The following is a 22,567-nucleotide window of genomic DNA, read 5'->3' as shown; positions in this document are numbered from 1 at the left end:
GGAACAGTTGCACCTTACTGAGCCTGGATAGTTTATTAAAGAGGAGCAAAAAAAGAAGTAGAAAAGAGAGAGAAATGCAGAAGAGAATGAGAAACCTTCGCAGCTGTGTTTCCTCTTGTTGTGAACTCAATAGCTGAGCTGGTTTTGTTTGGACAAAGCAGTTTTCACTATTTTCAATGTGTACCTTTTTTTAAGTAATTGCATGAAACAGATTGAGGTGCAACCATTTTATTTTTATTTTAAGCTTGGTTGTGTTAGATATAGGTTCTTGCATAACTGAAAGCTAGAGAGAGCTTTGATAACAAATGAAAACCAACCTTTCTAACACCACCTCATCTTCATTAGTCCTTTTGTACTGTTTTTCCAAGACATTTCTCTGGAGCTTTCATACCACTGACCTTTTAAGCTGGCTGTTTCTTTCATAGCTCTGCTTGTCTGACTGAAAGGCTGAGGCAAACTTTGTAGCCTTGGAGATATTGGAGCGAGAAACCCAAATCCACGACTGGAGTTGTATGTTCTCAGCACTTTTGAAAGTCCCCCTCCTCTTAAATAGTTTTCAATGCAGATTTGGAGCATCACCTACTTTGCTAATTTTCACTGTTAGGTAATTTTTCTACTGCTTGGTGTCTGCACTTTACACAGTGCAAACTGAAGCTTTTTTTCCCAGAGTGCAATCAATGGTGACTACAGAGGGAAGGAGGAGCCAAAAGGGAGCAAATAAATAGTGTGTTACTCTGAGAGCTGCAATTCGATTCTTAGCTTTGAAATAGGCAGGACTTCAAGCAGCCTGTCTCAAAGCAGTTATAGGTTCAGAGACCCTAAGGGCAGGGAAGACTACCAGGTTACCATAATTATCTAGATGTTCCTCCTAGATGCACAGATCTTGCCATTCCCCTAGAGGTCAGGTTAAAACATGCATTTTTGTAATGTGGCAGAGCTGGGAACAGAGCCCACTGGTGAAGTCTCAGCACGCTAGCATATTGCCATTAAATATTAAGTAAGTTATTAATTAACTTCCCTCCAGGCCTGCATCCCTTATCCCAGCCCCACGGCACACCCATTGGAAGCCTCCCTCCAAGAGGGGACTATTTCTTCTCCTATCTGCCAGACCACCAATACCACACAGGCATCATGGGCATAGTGGCACTGGAGAAACACCACAAAAACTTTTTGCTAGAGTCACAGCTTGCACTGACTGAATGAGCTCTTTCACCCTGTAGAGGTCAAATATTTCCCTAAACTGCGTAAGCTATACTAGTAAAAGAGAAATTTACTGGTATGAGTTTCACACACTTAGACAAAGTTGCTGGCATAGCTGTGATGAAGTCATACATTAGCTTTATTTTTGCTGTAGTCTTGGGAATGCTGGTATAATTGTACTGACAAACCATTTTACAGCACAGACAAGCTGTAACTAGCTGCCAGTTGACTCAAGAGCTCATTCACCTACATTCTCTGTGTAATTTTAAAATTTAAATGAAAAGATTTCCTGTTTCACCCTGTCATTTTGTTTTGTTTGTTTTCAGAGACATCTGAAGTAAAATAATTCTGAAATTAACTGGAAACAAATAGGAAGCTGTGTCCTTCACACATTAAGATCGACCTCAACTGTAAGAAAAAGCTGCTCATGAAAGTGTCCTTCTTGTCTCATGAAGAGCATACGAGGCTGTAATTTAACTATAATAATCCCCTGAGAAACTAAACTGCTTACTTGTCCTAAATAAGAAGTCAAACTAGATAATGTCTCATGACCTTTTGAAGGGACAAAGTTCCTCTGTACATATTTATTCATGAATTCAGATAATGATGCCAAGTCCAATCTTTCATTCTTATTTTACCTGAAATTCCAGTGGATTTTCTGAACCACTGCAGGGCATATGCAAAATGAACACCCCTTACTAAAACAGCTGCTTGCTTGTTCCCTTTGTTTTTTTGGAGAAGTGAACAGTAGAAAGGGGAATGAAGGTTGTCTAAGGTGAATGTCTATTTCTTTGGCAAATCTCAGTGCTTCAGTTTAAGGCTCAGAATTGGAAACAGACAAATTCTGCTACTCTTTCAGATAATGAGCAATGCTTTATTGCACTGTTACCCAACAAGTAATTCACACTGTAAAGCAATGCCACTCCTGCCGGGGGGAAAGTGTTACTCAGAAGGCCTACAAATGCCATCTCCATAAACCCTTGCACAGCTTAAATTATCTAGAATCACACTAGATCTGTTTGCTTTGCTGTTATGTTCAACAATTTGCTGAAAATGCAGCTAGGAAGGAAGGAAGGACAGAATCTGGAGCTGAAAGAGTAATATTTGTACTAATATTAGAGCCGCTGTATTCCTATCTGGGGTCACTATGTGCAGTCTCATAAGCTACATAGGTAGAATGTGCTTAACATCTTTGAGTGGCACAGGACTTAGGCCTCATATTCTGGCAGAGCCAGTCTGACACCCATCATTTATAGCATATAAGAACATGATCTGGGCAGCTCATGCATAGTGAGTGCTGTGTTTCTAGAATTATTAGATCTAGGGCAAGTACATATCCCTCTGGCAATACTTTGACTCAGGAAACTATTGAGAACAGATGTGTAAATACGCAGTTGAAGTGGCCAAAGTTTCCAGGCTCAACAGCAGTTTGGTCAGAGTAACATATCCAGAAATCTCAGACGGAGAGTTGGAGAAAGGGAAAGTATTTAGAAAGCCTAGACACACCACATTTTTAGTCGTACTGAGGAGTTAAAAAGCAAATGCTCACAAAAATGCCTTAATATACTTTAAAGTCTTTTCAAGCAGACAGTACAGTATCTTCAGATTTGCCTATTAAAATTCTACTGAATAATTTTCACTAATTAATTTAGAATTTCTCAATATTGTCTCAAATTAATTTATTCAAGATAAATGTTCATCCTCATTAAAATCAGTTACAATTTAAGTATTATAAATATCACACGGAGTGCTTTGATTCCATGCATATGTAGCATACAGTGTTTTGCATATCAGTAGTTAATATGGAGGCTTGCAGGTGTGTACAAAACTTGTAGCTGACACATCACTTGTGGTTATTTGAAATGCATTTTAAGCTTTTTTCACTAAAATCTGTATTTCTCTTTATAGCAGCTGAAAACAGACCTGTTTGTTAAGCCAGCAAATGCAGTCTGGTATTTGAATAAAACAAATTTGTTGTGTATTTTACTGACTTTTTTGTCTACTGAATGTTATGTTGTCCTTTGCTGGATGGCTGAAAAATATAATAGGTTACTACCACAATTTTCCTTCACTAAAGTGCCAGAAGCCTGACTTCTGCAGCTAGAAAGGAGAGAAAAGGCTTCTGGGCTGCACTGGCACAACAGTGCCATCAGCTTGAAGGATGTGACTCCTTCCTTCTGCTCAGTACTGAAAAGGCCACATCTGCACTACTGTGCCCAGTTCTGAGACCCCCAGTACAGATGTGGACATACTGGAGTCCAGCAAAGGGCAGTGAGAACTTGGAGCACCTGAAATACAAGGGAATGCTGAGAGAGCCTAGAAAAAACAAAGTGCTCATTAGTTGCTTTAGGTGTTAGGATGGGTGTGAATAGTATGGGATGCAGTTACTTTCCTAACAGATCTTAAGCTTCTTTCAGACATTTTATCAAAGTATATGGGATCCAGTCTGTGGACAAAACCAAGATTTATAATCTGTTTTTATAATTTCTTCCCTTTAAAATGCTTCAAAAAGGCAATCTCTCTTCCTTGCTGTTGTGGTTTAAGACCAACTATGCAGCCACTTGCTCAGTCCTCTACCCCGCGCAGTGGGATGGAGAGGAGAATCAGAAGAAAGGTAAAAGTCCATGAGATAAGAACAATTTAATAATTAAAATAAAAGTGGAATGTAATAATTCAATATCAACAACGATAATAATAGGAAATGAAATAGAGAGGAAAGAATAAACCCTGCCCCACAAAAAACCTCAAGTGATGCAAAATACAATTGCTCACCACCGGCTGACTGATGCCTAGCCCGACCTGAGCAGTGATCCAATCCCTTTTAGGTAAATCCCCCATTTATATACTTGGCATGAAATGCTCTAGTATGGAATACCCCTATGGCTAGTTTGGTTCAGGTATCCTGTCTCTGCTTCCTCCTGGCTTCTCTTCTCTCTCTGCCCCTCCTCACTGGCAGAGCATGAGAGATTGAAAAGTCAGGGTACGTGCTACTTAGCAACAACCAAAACACGGGTGTGTTATCAGCATTGTTCTCAGACTAAAGCTAAAACACAGGACTGCACCACATAATAGGAAGAAAATTAACTCTATCCCATTTGAATGGACAGAGTAAATCCTGTTATTTAAGAAGTCATGTGCAACAATCCAGTTGTCATGTGCAACAATCCTGTCATATATTCAGCCTTCTTGAGTTCAATGAGTATAATTCATCTGTGTAAAAGTGGCAGATTTTATGAACCTTGTAAATATATTAGTAGCAGAGGTGTCTCTGGTATCTTTTGCTTAGGCATGTGTGCCAACATCATATCCTGTCACGGAAATGAGAACTAGCCTGACCATTAAGTTGACTTGGCGCAGGGAAACAGTGGCATTTGCATTAAGTTCTTGGCATGAAAGAGAGATCATGGTGCTGTGCTATGAGGAACAAACATCCAGTCTTGCTGTAGAAAGCAGAGGGGAGGAAGGAGGCATGAAGAAATATCCTGGTAAAAGGTTGATGCTTAAGACTTACTAAGTATTGTGATTCTCTTATGCCATACAGATGACCAAAGTGATTTTGTACTATTTGCTAATACATGTTTGACAAAACTATAATGTCATCACGATCCTTGAGGAATCTGGTTATCATGCCCAGACATTAAGGCACAAGAAGACTGCATTTGAGAGGGGAAAGCCATTTTCAGCTGAACATAGACCACAATTGCTATGCTTGAAGAGAATACAAGTGTATTTAAATAATGAGATATTTGCTTTGCAAAAGATTGGCATAAGCTTTTGCACAGGCTTGTTAGCTTAAAGGCTTATCTCTTTTAATGCTAAGAAGTATTTCCACTGTGTTCTCACTGAAGGCCTGCTCAGGAGCAGCTGCTTCCGTAGCACTCCATGTGTGCCTAAGCCCTTAGTGAGATGGCATTTTCTGTTTGGATGATCAACGTGCATATTTTTTATATATCTAGCTTTTGTGCCTGGGAAGATAAGAAGAATCTTCTTCCTGCATTCTTCTTTAAATGCCAAAAGCTCTTTTGTTTAAATATATGTCAAACAAATGCTTATCTACCACACTCCTCCCAATAAGAGGCCACTGTTTATTCTTGCTATCTCTTCACCTAATGCATATGCCACTATTCCCACCTCTCCTAAGACTGTCCAGGTCTTTTCCTAACTTTTTTTCACTTTGATGTGCCTGTACAATGTTAACTTTCAACAACTTGACACCACATGGGGACTGATAGTCTCCAAAGGGAAACTTTTCTTGCTTCTACATTATGTATTAGTGACAGGTTGGTTTGTTGTTTTCTGGTTTGGGTTTTTTTTTTCTATTGTTATTTTCTTCCCTCCTCATTTTGATGCACCTGTGTGCTGGGAGTCTTCTTGTGCTTTGCAGTACTACACATCTTTGACGAGCTGCTTCTGTCTCTTGTCTTGGTTTTTTGTATTTTCTAGGATAGCCATTTACAATTCTCTCTGGAACTGCTAAACTGCACTGCTCTGATTTAAGTGCAGACTGCCAGCTGCTGGAGGGATTTGCCAGTCTTTGCCTTGCTGCTGCTGCTCTTGCCCCAGTCAGCTTTCCGTTGATACTTTCTGCTGTTTTTTCTGATACCCACGTTTTCTTCCTAGGATTCATCTATTCTGTTTCAATATACCTGGTTTTGTTCTACTTGTGAGAATCCACCATCTTTGTTTTGTCTAAATTTCTATACGTGCCTCAGCCTCCAAAGTGCAATTGCTGGCTGATTTCTAAAGCCTTTACCTGGCTGGTTTCACACTAGGTTGGGACAAAGTGTCTCCAATATACAAGTGTTCTGTGTTTCAATAAGAAAGCTGGTTCTTTTTCAAAACACTGAAGTGTTGCCTAATGACATCATAAATTCAGGTAAGGAAATATTTGCTTTTAAAAAACTGTATTTTACAGATATCCCTTCAAGTGAGGCAGTTTATAAATTGGTTATTCCCTATCTGTATTGATGGCTCTTTTCGTTTTCTCAAAATGAACCTTAGGTGAAGTTAATAACAGAAAATCTAACAAATTTTTTCCAAACTTTTCTGGAACACAACTAACTTAATATTTTAACAGCTGGAAGCTGTGGTAATTACTTTTACATTATACCTAAAGTCTGTTGGAATCTAATTACTCTGATCTATGAACCAGGTAATTAAGGTAAAAACTCCCACATTTTCTTAGACCTCATTAATGTGTTTCCTTTGAAAATTGTTAGCTAATGATGATACATTAAGAGTTTATCCATAAAATGGCAGTGAATAATTAATACATTTGTCCTGGGACGTTAAAGGACAGAACAGTGTTTAACTGCTCAATGTGTTGGTAATTATTTCCTAATTTCCAGTGCAAGTATGGTGCAAATTTGGGGAGAAAGGACCAATCAAACTGGGAAAGTGGTAGGCAAGGACACAATTGATTTTCTTTTATTTCAATTACTTGGTATCTGGTTAATACTTCAGGAAGTGTGGAGACTACTGGGGAGCTGGTGTTTCTCCTGCTATCTGGGCTCTGAAGGGCAGCCTCAGAAGGTGCCTTCCAGAAGGGCCCTGCTGGAAGGGCCCTTGCTTGGCTGCTACTGGAGCTATGAGAGCATCTCTTTGGCACTGGGAGAAAAGTCCACCCCTAACATCCGTAGAAAGCTTCTAACTGCTGTACATGTGTCAGAAAGGCTATTGGTACAGTGGCTACAAAGGAAATGTGGTATGTGAGTGCAACAGAGCTCTGTGCTTCAGCAGAAAAGTGAGTGGCACATGCCTTTCTCCTTCTGAGCAAGAGGTGTGAGACAGAGTTACCAACTGAGATGCTACATGCAAACAAAAATGTGGGGCAGGCCTAAAATGGTGGAAAAGCAACTCTGCTTTCCCTTGTTTTGACTTACAAATCTAAGGCTTGTGTTATTTCTAACTATGCTGCAGTGTGGGCTGTAGTCTAATAGGATGCAGCAGGGAGTGGCCATCCCCAGCTCTCCACCGATGAAAAGGAGCTCCAAACATGCCTGCTCTCTAGGGGAAGCTTTCATGAGGATAGAGGATCCAAGTCAGCAGATTTCCTAAAAAACCTTCAATCCCTGCCTGCCTGCAGGAGCCCTGTCCCACTTCCCAACAACCTCTGAATGCCAGGTTATTCTAATTAATTCCCAGAACAGAAGACTAGGATCAACACTTGGGTCTGGGTGTACCAGGTGCTGGGAGTGCAATCAGTATAAATACATCTCTTCCTCCGTAATCAAATCTCATGTATGATATACTGCAACAAGAAGGGCTAGACATGGTGGAATGAAAAAGCAACTTGTGGCCATACAGACTACACAACCACATAAATAAATAAATAAATAGAGAAATAAATTGATCGATCAACGTTTTCTTGAAGTGAAATGAATCAAATACCAGAATCATGTAAGAGCTCATGTAAGAGAATAAGCCCATTTACTTCAGGACTGGATTCACAGCACCATGCGAGGCACGCGTTAGTTGCAAAGCAGTGTACTGAGGGAATCTGTATGTACTACAGTATTTAATATGAAAAGACTGAAAGCTTCAAATTTGACTGATGCTGGTCTGCAAAATAACTTTGGTGGAAGATAGTCAAGGCATTGATTTTGGATTAGAACTTCCTTGAAAAGTTTCTGATGATCATCTGTTGAACCATCAAGGACTTGAGTAATTACATATCTGGTGGGATTTCTGTATACAGAGAAAAACCCAGTCTGAAACAGAATATAATTTGCCTTTATTTACTTTTGTATCCAATGATGATATATTATTTATAAAGTTGAGAAAAGCAATAAAGTAAGATTTTTCATGAGGCCTTTTATTTATAAAGAATTGCGTTAATCAAATGAGATAATTAGGAAAATTAAGGATAAAGATATTGATTCAACATGAGAGATGCACACAGGGCTACTCAGGAAATCCTGCTGTAAGAAGTTACCGAGTCTGGATTATCAGGTACATATCTGCTAAAAGATTTAATCACTCAACCTTGGAACTGCTTTTTCTCAAGAAATTGGGTGCTGTCAAATCAGCTCTTTTCAAATCTTTATACGTTCCCAGGAGGTCAAACTTCTGGCCTGCAGCCATGTCTGCTATCAGCTTTTGGCCCATTTTCCTTCCTTCTTCAGTAGACATAGCCTTTCGCCAGAGACTCAGCAGCAATCCTCCTTGAAAAGAAACAGAAGACATTGTCAAATTAACATGGAGCACAAGCAGCTCACATACACAAGGGATGAAGCCCAGGAGAGTGGTGGATGTGGGTATTTGTCCAGCAACAAATACCCACCACTCTCTTGTGGATATTGAAATGTAAACAAAGACAGAAGTGGACCAATGGGGTAATAATTGCCCACAAATATGTAGGGAGACACAGGCCATTTATTCTGCTCAGGATCCTTTGTACTGACAAACAACTGGGCTTGTTTTCACCAGTCTTGCAAGTCAAAATGGTTGAATATGCATGTTAAGGTCTTGGTCTGCAACTGCACATAGCTTCAAGGCTTATGAAGCAGTAGCCTGGTATAGTCAAGCACATCTTTGTTTTTACTCTAAAACAACCAAGAATTTGCACTTTCTGCCAGCTGAGCCCTCAAGCTAAAGAAACAAATGGTCCTCATACTTTCATACAGGCAATAAGCAGTGGCTGTCTAGGAAGTACGCCTAACCAGTCCAGCATTAGCATCAGTTTGCCTGCTTCCCAGACTTCTCAGTGCTGATCTTTATGGGGAATAAAGGACCCACAGAGGAAATCTGAGGGTAAAAAAAGAAGAAAAAAAAAGTTTATTAGAAAACCAAGAGGACTTTATTCTTCTGCAAAACATGCTTTAGAAGGAAACTGACAGCAGTGAAGAACTGAATTTACACAGTATTGCACTGGGGAGATGAGTTGAGAGGAGAAGGCAGAAAACAGTCCTCTTTCCTAGGAGGACTGCAGGAAGGGTGAAGACTGCAGTAAAGGTCTTGAATAGCAAAGTACCTGCTGTTCTGCTTTCACACATCAGTGAGAGGAAAAGCAGAGACATTAAAGCTTTTTGCTGTCCATGGGTCAGGAAACTTTAAACACAGTGCAGCCCTATCTCAGTACAGGTCCCAGCTGGACTGGCAGAGGCAGTGAAAGCAAAATAAAAGACAATCAGACTCTGAATTAAGAAATCAAATCTCACACTGGGCTGGACAGAGTCCTGTCCTAAGAAGTACTGAGACCCTTTGCTGTGGAAGGTGTGAGGGTAGCACTCTGTGATGTGAAGATGCTTTTCTGTAACACTGAATACCTTCATTATATGGCTTTTCAGCTACAGTTAGTGAGAAAATTTTCACCGAAATATACGGGCAGAAGAGGATCACAAAAAAAGCAAACAAACCCACAACACCATAGCTCTGGAAATTAATTAACTCACTTTTCAGTGTATTTTTATATTGCATTTTCATTTAAAGATTCGAAATAACTTTCCTCCACAAATGACAAACAAATATCCAACGGAGCAATACAGATGAACTGAAACCTGAGAAGAATGTAATTCTGTATCTCACCGCTGGATGGTGGTGCACAACTTATTTTGTAATGAAGCAGGCCTTTAAAGACGCAGTTTTGCTGGGACAGATCATATTCTCTGATAAACCGAACACTGAGACAAAACCAAAAGACAAAACAAGAACATTTGTGGGAACACAAACTGTTGTTTGTGATCTTTTGCCCATTTTTTTTTTAGTGACACCAACTGATCAAATAACTTTGTTTACAGCTTTAATGGTTTGAGATTAGCTGGTCAAACACAAACTAGTATTTGTGGTTTAAAGTTCCTGTAAAAACTGGAGAAAGAAACTAAGATCATCTGTTCCAACAAATGATGCATTTGTATCATGCAAAATATCACTGCGTATCGTCAGTGTTGCGTTTTCTTTCTGAAGCATTGTATACTTATGGTTGTATTTTTATCTGCACTGATTTACTGATAGTATCTAGGAGGTGCTTATACTATTTTACATTAAAAAAAAACAAACCTGTGTTTGTATGAAGAAAGGTATAGAAAGAGAGAACAAGTTATTAAATATCTGTGGAGTACAAACATCTGTAGGTTGGATTAATACCTGTTATTTTATTTGTTTTGTGAAGAGCACTCAGTGAAAGCAGGACTCTATTTTGCTGTGGACTGAAGTCACTAATGAATGGAATGACATCTCCTACAACAAGCATCCTCTGGGGCAGGAAAACCTGGAAGCTGTTTGTGGTCAATAAATCTGTAGAGAAGTATGTGGCTGCAATGAAATCTACCGCATTAGCCCAGTCCTCACCGAAATTTGCTTCTGGATCAGAGAGGTATTTTAAGCTGAAAGAGATCAAAATAAAAATGCAACAGATAATTGACATGCCCTGTAGAGCACCTAATTTATCCTGGCATTGTTGTCTCTGCCCAAACTAAATACAGCTCCTGACTTGGGCCCTGGCTCCCAGGGAAGAAACAGCATCTCATTTTAAGCCCATAGCCTGCCCACCCATCACAGCCTGAGCAGCCATCTCTCTCTGGTTCTCTCGTGCTCCAAGAGAGCAGAAGGGAGAGCAGAGCCTAAAGAGCAGAGGCCTAAAGAAAGAAAATTCATATAGACTTTGTTGGGATACTATCCTTCTAAAGAGGCATACAGGTAGGAAGATCCCCACTGGCCACCCCTCTCATCCCCATACCTGTCGTGGAACTTGGGCAGTGCATAAGCAATGGAGGCAACATGTGCCCTCCACATGAGACCAAGGGCATCATCCAGTTTGAAGGAGGAGAAGGTTGCAGGGCTCTTGGCTTTGTGTTCTGTAGATAACAGATACTGCAAAGACAAAAAAAAAAAAAAAAAAAAGGCACAGAAACATAGGGGTGGTTTAAACCAAATTAATTTTTTAGACTTACACACATGCTTCACGAAATAGTAAGTTTGCAAGCTAAGGAAAACTGCTTTTGAGTAGTTAGATTGTGCTGGTTTGTAAATGACTATGATGTCTGACATAGGGACAGAATAGTGATTAATATAGATGAAGTCAATGAGAGTTGCTGTTCTTTGACTTCAACAGGGTGAGAGTTTTATCCACATAGTTTAGATACTTTGTCACAGTCATTCAGTGTATTTTTGTATCTGAGTGCCATGGAAGTTTCCATGCTGAAGTATTAGGTTCCTTGAGAACTTGTTTATGTTCTTTTGGCCACTACTTTCTGAAGGTTTTCAGAAAATAGGACAATGATCCTTAATGGTTACTAGTATGGTTATTTGAGGAGTAGGTCTTTTATAACAACTTCTGAAACATACTGCTTACGAAAAGTAATCTGAAGAAAAAACAAATCTTGCTCCTAGAATTTCTACATTCGCTCACAGTTGCCAAGAAGGACTTAAGGTTTAAATTTTCTGATAATTATTAATTATTTGACTACTAAAAAAATGCCAAATATAGAAATCTGTCTGTAAAAATAGTTATTGGATCTATGAAGTAAGAAATATTGTCATCTTTGGGATTTGGGAATAGCTGAATGAGGAGGAAAGAGAAAATCCGCTTGCATAAATGTGTCCTTCTGAATGATGTTTCAGCAATTTCATGTTTTTTAGATATTCAAAAGAATAAATGAACCCTATAAAACAAATGCAGGACCATTTCTCAAGGGTAATGTTCTGTCTTGCATGCTTATTTCGCATTGCTAATATAAGCACTATAGGCAGAATACAAATAAAGCTGTTAACAAAACAGTCTCTTGGGACAGAGTCTAAAGTACAGAATTATCTTAAAGAAAGAAAAGAAAAAAAACATAACCTGTAAAAAAACTGGCCTTCTTATGTCGAACTCACTTTATGTTATGCTTTTCATTTTTTCCTGCTTGTTACTTTTATAGCAAGCTGTTACTGAAAGCAAACTAAGCTCTCTGAATCTTACAAATAACAGTAATAATAGTTTTAAAAGATAATATTCCAGTATAATTTCCCAGAAAATATGAGAAAAATCCACCCCAAAACACCAAAGTAAAATTGCATACTTCAAAATAGGCCTTCCAGGCATTCATAAGATTGGGAATGTGAGACTGGCAGTCAGCAACACTGTAACAGAAATCAAATCTTCGCTCTGCTGGAGGCAATATTTCAATCTCATACTGCAGCTGCCCAAAAAGTCCAGCTTCCACTGCCCCCAGAAAGGGTATGACAGACAGGTAGTAATTCATACCTGTGACAGCAATTAGAAAGGAGAAGGCGTTAACCTCATGCAAATTAAAAATCCCTGTGTAGAAAAATGAACATTCTCCCATATTAAATGCAGCGGTTTCAAATTGCCGCTGATACAGCTGTGTTCAGCAGTAGGACATATGTACTGACATATACTAATGATGATGTCTGTATTGATTTAGATACTTTTTGTAACGTTCATTTATATATTGCCCTTTAATAGCCTTGCATGAGCTTCTTGTTCACTTTTCATGAGATGTGTTGAAACCCTGATCTCACCTCAGAAAGCACTTACATTCCTTTAAGTGGGCTTGCATATATTACACATTTGTGCCTGCTTGGGTAACTGAAAGGGCAGGCAGAAAACAATGCAGGAGAGGACTGTACTGAATATTAAACCAGAAAAAGGACTGATGTTCTCAAGCAGGGAGTGTCTCATACACCTAGGGGTGTATTAAATGTGAGTTTCTGGTTTAAGCTAATTCCTGGCTTCATATGAGTACTCAGGCCAGAGATGTCTACCCTGAAGGCCAGCTGAAACCACTTACATCCTCAAAACAGTGAGAGAGGTTTCTGTGCAGTCTGAAAGACTTTTTGTGTGCTCCTACTGCAGTAGGGTAAATCAAGGTTGAGTTTATACGTTTTCTAGAGGCAGCAAAATTAGTACCAAATAAACATGCAGTGTTTAGAAGTAAGCAAACAGCAGAAATGCAAACACCAAGAAAGTAAAGGTAATGGTTTCTATTACAGGAAGGCCACCTGCTTGCACAGGGCTATGTAATAACCCTTGTTACTTGTCACTGTGTGGGATGCCTTCCCATGGAACACCTACTGCTAGCTACCCACAGAGATGGGAAACTGAAGTTGGAGTGAGTGTCACAGTCAGCTTTGGTTTTATTTAAAATTTACATATTTAATTTACTCTGTGCTTATGGCTTTGTTTACTTGAAGATACACACATTTAATTTCTAGCTCAAAGGCAGAAGCTTCATTCTAAGGGCCTCTACAACAAAGTGCTTGTGTGTCAGGGAAGGGACAAAGCTGTTTGCTGAAGCCTGCCAGTAGGTCTGGTGAAAAGGGTGACTTATAACAGGACAGCAGGGGAGCTGAGGGACTGAGGGACAGAGTGATGGAGGGAAAATGTACTACAGGAAAAAAATGAGTAGCTTTCCCTTCCCTAGGAAGGAAGAGGATATTTAAACTGGAGGGCTTGCAAGGCCTCTTACCTCCTTAAAAACAAAAAATACCAAACAGAAGTTTTCCATCCTTTTGTTTCCTTTGGATATAAGCAGTAACTGTAATCCATACATTGATCTTGTCTTTCTTCCCTCTACCTTATCCGTCAGTTCAATTTCTTTTAGAATAGAAGATAAACTTTCTAAAAGAGTTAAAGTTCCAATTTCAGAAAAAAGTCTATAAAAATATTGATTTTGATTCACATCAGAAAAAAAAGGGGATTTTTCTCTTTTTTGTTTTTTTTTAAGAATGTGTTTTTTCATCTTTTGAAAAATAGAAACAAAAACATTGTTTGGGAGATTTTATTTGGCCTGGCTGGGATATGTTCTTCAGTTTTTGTAGGAAAATTGATTAAATTTCATTAATCATATGAGAAAATATAGCAGTTGTTCATGTTTTTTGCATAGGCTCAGAAAAGAAATTCCTTATAAGACGAGCTCTGTGGAAATCTAACTATCTATTTTTGTTTGAGGAATCTGTTTCCATATACACCTGGCTCTAAAAATACCAGAGGGAAACAAGCTACACATGTTCTTGCACTTGAGACAGAGAGCGCTGTAATATCAGTGCTTTTTTTACTGATGCTACAAGTGTTATTCACTGGGCTGTTCTGTGCAATAATAAATGGATATCCTTGAGCTGCATGTGGCATTCCAGATTCCTTCCTTTCCTCTTTGGCAAAGCTCTTAGCTAGAAGTGGACATAACTGGGCTTTATTTTTTTTCTTTCTATGTAAAAACCTGGTTATAGTATCTTGTCTCACACACTATTGTTTCTCCCATGATCCTGGCAGTGGACCTACCCTTATGTCCCAGGAGGATAAGATTTTCTGCCACATCTACCAGGAGTAACACCAACAGCAAATATAGCTGGGTTAGATCACAGCTGGCCCTTCAGTAGAGTTTGTCACTTTGCCTTTTCTCTGCACTCTCTAGTGCAAAGGTGGTTCCAAATTTGATAACACCATCACGGAGATGGCACTGCTTCCTGCAATGCAAATTTGCTTGGGTGTAATGGATAGATGCATTCTTCCATTACACCTGTGATATACATTTTTACAAATGAAATTCATGTTTTCTCAGGTTAAAAGAAACCATGCATTAACTTGATCCCTCCAGTTCAACAGGTATCAAGTTAATCAAACTTGCATCAAACATGCAAGACATATGAAAGGCTTGAATTGTCAAAAGTATCCAGGGTTTTTCTGATGTTTCAGTTGTGGGGAAGACTGAATTATCAGGATGTGTGTTTCCAGAGGTACTGAGGAAAACACTGGAAATGTCTAGGACATTGTCACTGGAAACTCAGATTTTTATACTTCTTTCTCTCTGTCACTGGGTTCAGTTTGTTTCTACTTAACGTAATAATGAAAAAAAAAATTAACAGAATTTTTACCTTTTAGAACTCCAAAGCCAATATTAAAGTAAATAGAAATTGCCTTATAGCTTGTGTACACCAGGTCAAAGTATTAACCAAGTTTTAACTGAAAACTTGAAAGGCTGTTGGATAAATGTCAATGTAATGAACATAATGAAGTTATTTGGATATCATGGTCACAAATTCTCCCTATTTCATTCTCTGTAGCCTCCTGACCACAGTGAAGTTGTGAAAGTTCAACTGAAGGTGGAAAAGTCCTTTTAGATTTGTATTACTGAGGGTGAGGCAAGAACCACAAAGATTCCTGCTTGACATTCTCACACTAAGTTTTAATTGGAAGTACTAACATCTAAACTGAACAAATCTGTTCTAGAGTAATTTAAAACTCTAATTTCTACAAATGTCTACAAATACAGATACCCATTATGATGTTTTCTCACACATTTTACAGGCACTTTTGCAGTGTAATTCTTTTTAAAGCTGCAAATTCACAATTTTTTCCTACTTCAATAAGTTATTCTTCAAATAAGTTATCAAAGTCAATTAACTTTCATTTACTCATGCTTGCTGCAAGTTTTTAATGGAGAATTAAGTAGCACTGAAATTATTTTGTAACATAGAAGCCTAAGGGGAAGAAAGATTCTAAATTGCCTTCTCAGACACTAAGCATATTTTGAAGAACAGTGTAACAGCTTATACTTACAGGACCACCAGCTTCTTACAGATATACACAGGAGGTCTCCATCTTCATAGCCACAGGAAGTCATATTAGAAGGGTCTGCTAATCTGCCTAAATCAAATGAAATAATGCACAAAATACTTCTCAATCTTTTTCACAAAAGAAATCCCACTGTGATGAAAAAAAATATACAGAAGAGTGCAGAATTTTGCTCAGAGACACAGAACAATTACTGTTGTTTTGCTTCATAAATTACTGTTCCTAGAGTAGTTGCATTTCTCAGTCAATACTTCATGCAGTGCATAGTAATTTGGTTGTGTTTTACCATTCGATTTATTCCTCAGTGTAAACGTACTTTGAGAATTTATGGAACTGTCTGAAAGTAGGACACCACAGTGATAGTTCTTTGGAGATATAAATATACATACACATACAGACATAAACACATGCATAGCTGATGTTGCTTTTTCCATAGATGCAGGGCTGCCAGTGTAGGATGGCTGCTTAATGAACAGAAGAGCACAAATTAAATGCGCTAGTAATCGTCTCACCTAATTGGGTTGTGTGATATGGAATCCCTCCAGTTTAATGATGCACACAAACATGGCCTTACTGTGAAGCTAAGCATGGAAATGTTGTCTGATTAGGAAGATTTTCAAGCACCTGTGCTGCAGCAAACATGCAAGACATTTCATAATTCTTCATGACAGCATTTCACTTTAAGCACATGACACAGAGAAACAACCTAATTCCTGAAATCGTCATGTACATGTACATTTTGTGGTAAGCAGTCATGTAGTGAGTCAGAAAGCCTGCTTTAAGTGGATGACATGAAATTACCATGGTCAGGTCCAATGCTTGAACTATTCCAGAAGCTCCGCACCTCTGCCCTGCAGAGCACTTACTCTCTGGTGAGTCAGCTAAATAATGACAGCCTCATTTCTATCAGTTTAGAAGTAAACCTCATTGCATTCTTTAAACATGCACATGATGATTTCAGGAATGTCTGCATTACTTTGCTTTCCTACTCTTTCCACATACAATACCACCTGAATCTTTCTTAAGGTTCTTAAATCCAGTGCTCATAGATTTGTACTTCTATATGTCAATTCTTCCAAGTGGGGGTAGAGGCTATCCAGTTTCTTCACTCTGTGTAGGCAGGACTTTCAGGTTAGCTCTGTCTCCCAGCTGACAATTTCTATTTCCAAAATCTCATTCCTACCAACTGTGGTGTCTCAACATCATTGTCTCTACTGAAAATTTAGCCACATTATTGATTTAATTTAATGTCCATGAGTAGATTATTGAATATCTTTCTGCCACTCTTACTAAGTAGCAGCATCGCTTGCTCTTGATGGTTTATATAGAATCCTACCCATAAAAATATTTTCTCAACAACATAACTTTCATGACCAGACAGAACTGTTAATTCAACAATTTTTGTAGTATTTTCAAGCATCTTCTGTCTTGCACCCTGAACTTAAACCCTGCTTTTGTTTACACAAACTTATTATGCCAATATACAAATGCTTCAGTCATTTCTTACTAATCTAGCCCAGCTGCCTATCTGGATTAGGTTTAGCCAGTTAGTAACCTCACTACTGTATGTACCGAAATTCTGCCTTTTTTTCCCCCTTATCCATTTATCCTTCTACTTATCACATTTTTTTTATTGTAAAACTCTTTCCAGCCATGTGATATTTCACCTTCTACTATTTTTTTAACCATCTGATCATGTAATTTAAAAAATGTATCTCCTTGTCTAAGGACGAGCCCTGTGGCTTTTTGGCAGGTGACAGTAGGTCATTACCTGTCTGTGCAACCGGGTGTAAATCTTCCTTTCATCTACCATGTCCCTCAACTCTATTTGGCAACTCACACTGCAATCAGACACGTCTTCCCTTTGTGGATGAAGCCACACTACACAACTAGATCCTTTCCAGCAGGTCACCACTCAAGTGTAGCTTCTGCTTCCAGTCATCTTTGCCTCTGCCATACATTGTGTCAACTTTCCTGCTGCACCAGCCATTCTTATTATCTTCTCTTTCTTTTCCTGTACATAAAGAGGGGAAAGAAGAAACAGCTTGCCTAAACTCCAACCAAATTCTTGCTGCTGTTTGGCAGCTAGTTGCCTACTAGGATTTTGCTTAATCTACCTCCTTTTCCTCATTTTGACTTAGCAACTTATTTTCTGTTAGGTGTGACTAAATGCTGGCAGCTTTTCTTCACCACCAGCTTGCAGCACCTCTGTCTTCTTCCAAACATACAGCTTCACTAAACCACCACCTTGTAAATCTGTACATTACAGCCACTACAGAAAACAAGTCAGACAGCTGTATTTGCTTATGCCTTGTTACACCAGGCACAAGTTCCTGAAAACATCATTGACTCTTCTACCTTTCTTTCCACATCTCCTGGTTGCTAGAACAAAGCAAGTCAACTCTGGCTTGGAAAGGAAGCTTCACTGTCTCCTGCATGTGAAGCAGCTTGTGGAAGAACATGTTCTCTCACAAAACTCTTGATAAGATAATGCATTCTTAGCCTCAAGGGACCTTTAACATGTGTTTCTATGCCCCCTTCCTTGGCAAGGCCAACAAGCAGACAAGAATGGCTGCTCAGATGGCAAACAACTTTTGGGGGATGAGCCAATACCTCACCTCCCCCCAACAAGCAGAATAAACTTTCTTTCTTGTAAAAAAACATATTTAGAAAATAATGAGGTTACTTCTGAACTGATTCTCAGGGGCAGAGGAGGACTTTTCACTATGTGTATTAGAAATCAAACTCAAGCCACCAACAGAAAATCATAGTGTTAACAACAACAATAAAAAAGCCTATTAGTTATCAATTTAAGAACAGCACTGCAGAGTCCAGGCCCTGAAATTTACCTACTATAAATTTCGGCAACTGGGATTTTCAGATAACTGGAATATTGTCCATCTAAACCACACATCTTTTGAATTCTGACCAGTACTATGTTAACAATACCCATTTAATAGTGTTTAATAGCTATTGCTCAATGAAAGAAGGGTGTTCCCTTCATTGAGGATTTCTTTTTCAAATTGGCAGCTTAGCTCAGTATGTCACCATCTGAGGCTGTACTGGACTTTCTAGGCAGAAACATTGGGAAGAATGGCCCAAAGTAGGTCTGGTAAACACTTTGCTGTTCAATCAGCTTAAGGGCATAACTCGTACCTGTACGAAATTGCCACCCATGCTGCAATGGTAATCCCCAGAGAATATTGCCAAAATTCTGGTATCCAAAGGCAGTAAAATATTTGGCTGAAGAGTTTAGCAAGCTCTTGTACAATCCCAGTCGTTCTTGGTAGTTCCAAGCATTGATGACTATTTTGTTGTCTTTTACTAAGAAATCCGACAGGTTTTCAGGGGCGAGGTTCCACAGAGGGGGATAGATGTCCTCTCCGGTGGCATCTCTTTCACTCCACGATGCAGCAGTCACTGGACTCAGGGTAATAGCCACTGTAAGAAGAGCATGTATGCCAAAGTAAGACCACATTGTGAAGGTGTGTGACCCAGGCGTTCGTGGCTGCAGGGCTTTTATCATGAAAGGTGACGGCTGGGCAAAAAAAGGTGACTCAGGCACAGAGGCGTCTATCTTCCTTCCCTCTTTCCAGTGACCCTGGAGTTGCCAGATTGGCAAGCTCTGAGTAATGTTCTGTCCTCCCTGGGGAGCTGGATCCAGTGGGATCTGGGAAGCAGCAGCAGATGTTTAAGAGGGATCAGTATGATGAGAAAATGTCCAGATCTGTGCTGGCCACCACATATACCCACCCTCCCAACCTCCCACAAAGTCGATGTGTTACAGTACTCATTACACTGTATTTACCACATTTGTCCCTCTGGGGACAGCAGTGGCACAGAGCTCTCCCCTGCCAGACAGAGGCAGGATTAGGTTAGGGCTGAGGTAGGTGCTCTAATGATAGCTACAGGCACTGACCAAGGAGCAGCAGTGACATAAGGCAATCATTGCCATTAGTATCTTTGTCATTTGGCCTTGGGACAACTGCCTGTGTCATGAAGGCATTAGAAGTAGTCAAACCAGCCCGGCTGCAGGCCATGCAGCACCTGGCTAACTTTATTTTTAGTGTTAGTTTGCCTTGTGTGGAAATGGTCATTGATTGATGGCTTGGGTCATTATAAAGACCTGAAGTCTCCTCCTGGAGCTCCGCGATCTTGTAGACTCCAAAGAGAATAGAATCCTCCACTGATAAAGTCGGTGTCTGCCTAAGTTACAATACAACAAAAATTAAACTCTCCAGCTACCTTCACCTCACCTACTTCTTTATGATCTTCAGCTGCTTTTTCTCAGATAAGCAAGGGTTACCAAAGAGCACTCGGCAAACAAACACATCATTTGTTAGCCTTTCTTTTGCATGAGAAAAATTGCAGATGCCCGTTTTCTTTGAAGTAATTCTGTGAGTTCTCCTTGGGCTTTGTGTCCCTAAAGTACCTTAAACCCTGAATGAGAGCAAGTCAAAACTGGCTGAAAACTTTTGACAGTAAATGTAAAAGAAATGCATCAGTTCAATTCAAACTTTTCCCATTTTCTCTATTTATTACAGAGATTTTCTAGCAAATAGCATGATTTTTCAATGTTTTTTTTTTTTGCTCCCCTACTGAGAAAGAAACCCAAAGGCTTTTGAAAAGCAATCAGTGTTCAACAGAGATTAGCACAGATCTGAGAACACTTTTCCTAATCATGCTGCCTCACAGAGGTTTGAAATAATCAAGTTGTTCTTTCACTGAGTTTCTATGGATTAGAGTTATCTAACCTAACTGTGGATATTTAAACATTACCTTATCTATGTAGATTCCCTCAACAGCCAGACCAGAGAATGTAACTCATTTAAATACACTGCTGAGAGATGCATTTCTTTTGATTGACTGCAGAGGGAGTTGAAATTACAGATTTAGGTCTAGACATATAAAATACTTCAGTGTAAATAAAATCAATATCGTTTTAACCTACTTTTATGAAATAATTTCAGAAATGGTTTCAAAGGTACTTGTTTTTTTCTTGAAAGAAGATATTCTGTAAAATAATCGTAAGAATAAATGTCAAGAACTGTATTGGGGTTTTAATACATATAAAACATATATATGTATGTATATATATACACACATAATATCTATAACATAGATATATTAAGCTGTAATTGAGGTAATAGGCAGCAAAACTCACCTGAAAAGCGGGAATGCTGAAAAGCATTAGCTAGGTTACAAAATACATGGAGGAAAGTGTGATTCTATGATATAAATGGCACAAAGGTCTCAATTGCACTAGGGCAGAAATGCTACTTGGGAACATATAGGAGTGAGTAACAGTGGGGGTTATTTTTACCACCACTGAGACAAGTGTTTAATTTGTGAGTCTAAACTCTCTCTGCCTTTCTGCAAAGGAGTAGAGTTTGAATTCTCCTACTGAGGGATACCAGTCATTCATATTACATGAGCAATTTCACTTTAGGTGCCTAAGGTAAAGATAGGTGAATAAACATTTTCATTTTTCACAGAGATACCATGTATTTACATCCTCATGGCAGATTACGTGTAGTAAATGACATGGAGTGAAAAATCATAAACCAAGAATACATCTATTAGACTCTACTGAATTCCTTATTTTTTTTGAAGTTTGAGCCTTATGGTAACAGAAAGACTTCAACAACCCTGTTAATCTTTAATGAGTCAAGCATAATTTTTAAATTAATGTAATAGAAGTATTCCTCCAGCAAAATATTATAATTCATTTTGTAGCTCATTTCCCCACTTACCTGTGGGCAAATAATTTGCTGAAGTTTTTGAAGATGTTAAGAACAATAGCTTTACTTTGAGAAATCTCTGCTCTGAAGTTTCCACTTGGAATCCAGTCCTGCTGGTTTGCTGCCCTGAGTGGGGTGAGGGGAGGGTTCATGTGGCATTGACTGGACTTGAGTGGTATCGATGTCAGGTCTTGAGTCATAGCATCCCTCCAGGGATGTCAGCATTTCAAGTAAGTGAAAGATTAAGGGAGATTATTGGTAATGACAGCATCACTGATCTATTCACCACTCTACCATTCTCTCGGTCAACCGTGCTCTTACAGACATTGTAACAGAAGCAACTCCTGGAAAAGACTGTAGATAGTGACAGATGGTAAATTCAGGTCTGATATGTAATTATTGTCAAGCTTCAAGAGAGAACACTGTTGTTTTCAGCTGGGCTGCAGAGTTTGCAGCAAGGTAACTGCAGAAAAGCAAATAAGCATCAATTAGATTAGTTGAGGTGACTATAAGAAGAAATGGCAGGCAATGTTGAAGTCCCCAGACTGTCAAAACACGAAGTTTCTTAGTCCTGGTGGAACACAATGAGGAAGAAACTGGAAAGCCAGTGAGGAAGAGACATCAGTACCCTCACTTCAATAAGCTCAGAATTTATATGGAGCTTTGCAGGTGAGAAACCTTCAGGTAACCTTGGATGTAATTATTCTCCAGTCACATAAAACAACACTGAAAGTTCATGCATTTTCCTTTCAGGCAAATGTCCTAAGGGGAAGAAGAATGAGTCTTGATGAACCTCCCTGCCACCATTTTTTTCATGCCCTGGCACTTCCACCAGTGATTGTGTATGCTGCTTGACTGCAAGTAGTTCCAGGGAAAACAAAACCATGCTGTAGCAAAAGGCATTCTCCATGTACTTCACTGTATAAACCTGTAGCAATTAATGTATTTAAGTTGCTTGGCCATCCCTGTTGCCACTGTCTGCAGCTGTCACTTTGAATGGACACTCTATTTTTTTCACAGGCCCTTGAAATTTTGCAGGGAGGATCTCTCTGGCTCCAGTGTCCTCCAGCAAAATTTCATGGCAGGGTTACAGGAGGGATTTTAAATTGCT

General features: G+C 39.1%; 1 protein-coding gene across 1 annotated transcript; it reads right to left on the bottom strand.

Moving 5' to 3' along the window:
* Positions 1 to 7,916: 7,916 nt before the first annotated feature.
* On the bottom strand, positions 7,917 to 21,592 carry C3H6orf58 (chromosome 3 C6orf58 homolog). The gene is made up of 7 exons (XM_005154811.3): positions 21,469 to 21,592; positions 18,872 to 19,385; positions 15,701 to 15,787; positions 12,201 to 12,385; positions 10,877 to 11,010; positions 10,285 to 10,523; positions 7,917 to 8,363 (listed from the first exon to the last, which is right to left on the bottom strand). Exons 2-7 carry the CDS (start codon positions 19,239 to 19,241, stop codon positions 8,176 to 8,178), a joined length of 1,203 nt encoding a protein of 400 aa, XP_005154868.3. The 5' UTR covers positions 19,242 to 19,385; positions 21,469 to 21,592; the 3' UTR covers positions 7,917 to 8,175.
* Positions 21,593 to 22,567: the final 975 nt, after the last annotated feature.

The sequence above is a fragment of the Melopsittacus undulatus genome, chromosome 3 (genome assembly GCF_012275295.1).
Source record: "Melopsittacus undulatus isolate bMelUnd1 chromosome 3, bMelUnd1.mat.Z, whole genome shotgun sequence".
NCBI classification, from domain to species: Eukaryota; Metazoa; Chordata; class Aves; order Psittaciformes; family Psittaculidae; genus Melopsittacus; species Melopsittacus undulatus.
Note: the sequence above shows the minus strand (reverse complement) of the source record. Positions and strands in the feature narration are given on the sequence as shown.

Bases quoted from the DNA above. Each gene is read 5' to 3' on its own strand.
- C3H6orf58 (XM_005154811.3), bottom strand. From the start codon at position 19,241: ATGATAAAAGCCCTGCAGCCACGAACGCCTGGGTCACACACCTTCACA. The intron at 15,788-18,871 runs GTACGAGTTATG...CATTTGATTTAG, and splicing joins TGGGTGGCAATTTCGTACAG to GCAGATTAGCAGACCCTTCT. The intron at 10,524-10,876 runs GTATGGGGATGA...GATCTCTTTCAG, and splicing joins CTGCCCAAGTTCCACGACAG to CTTAAAATACCTCTCTGATC.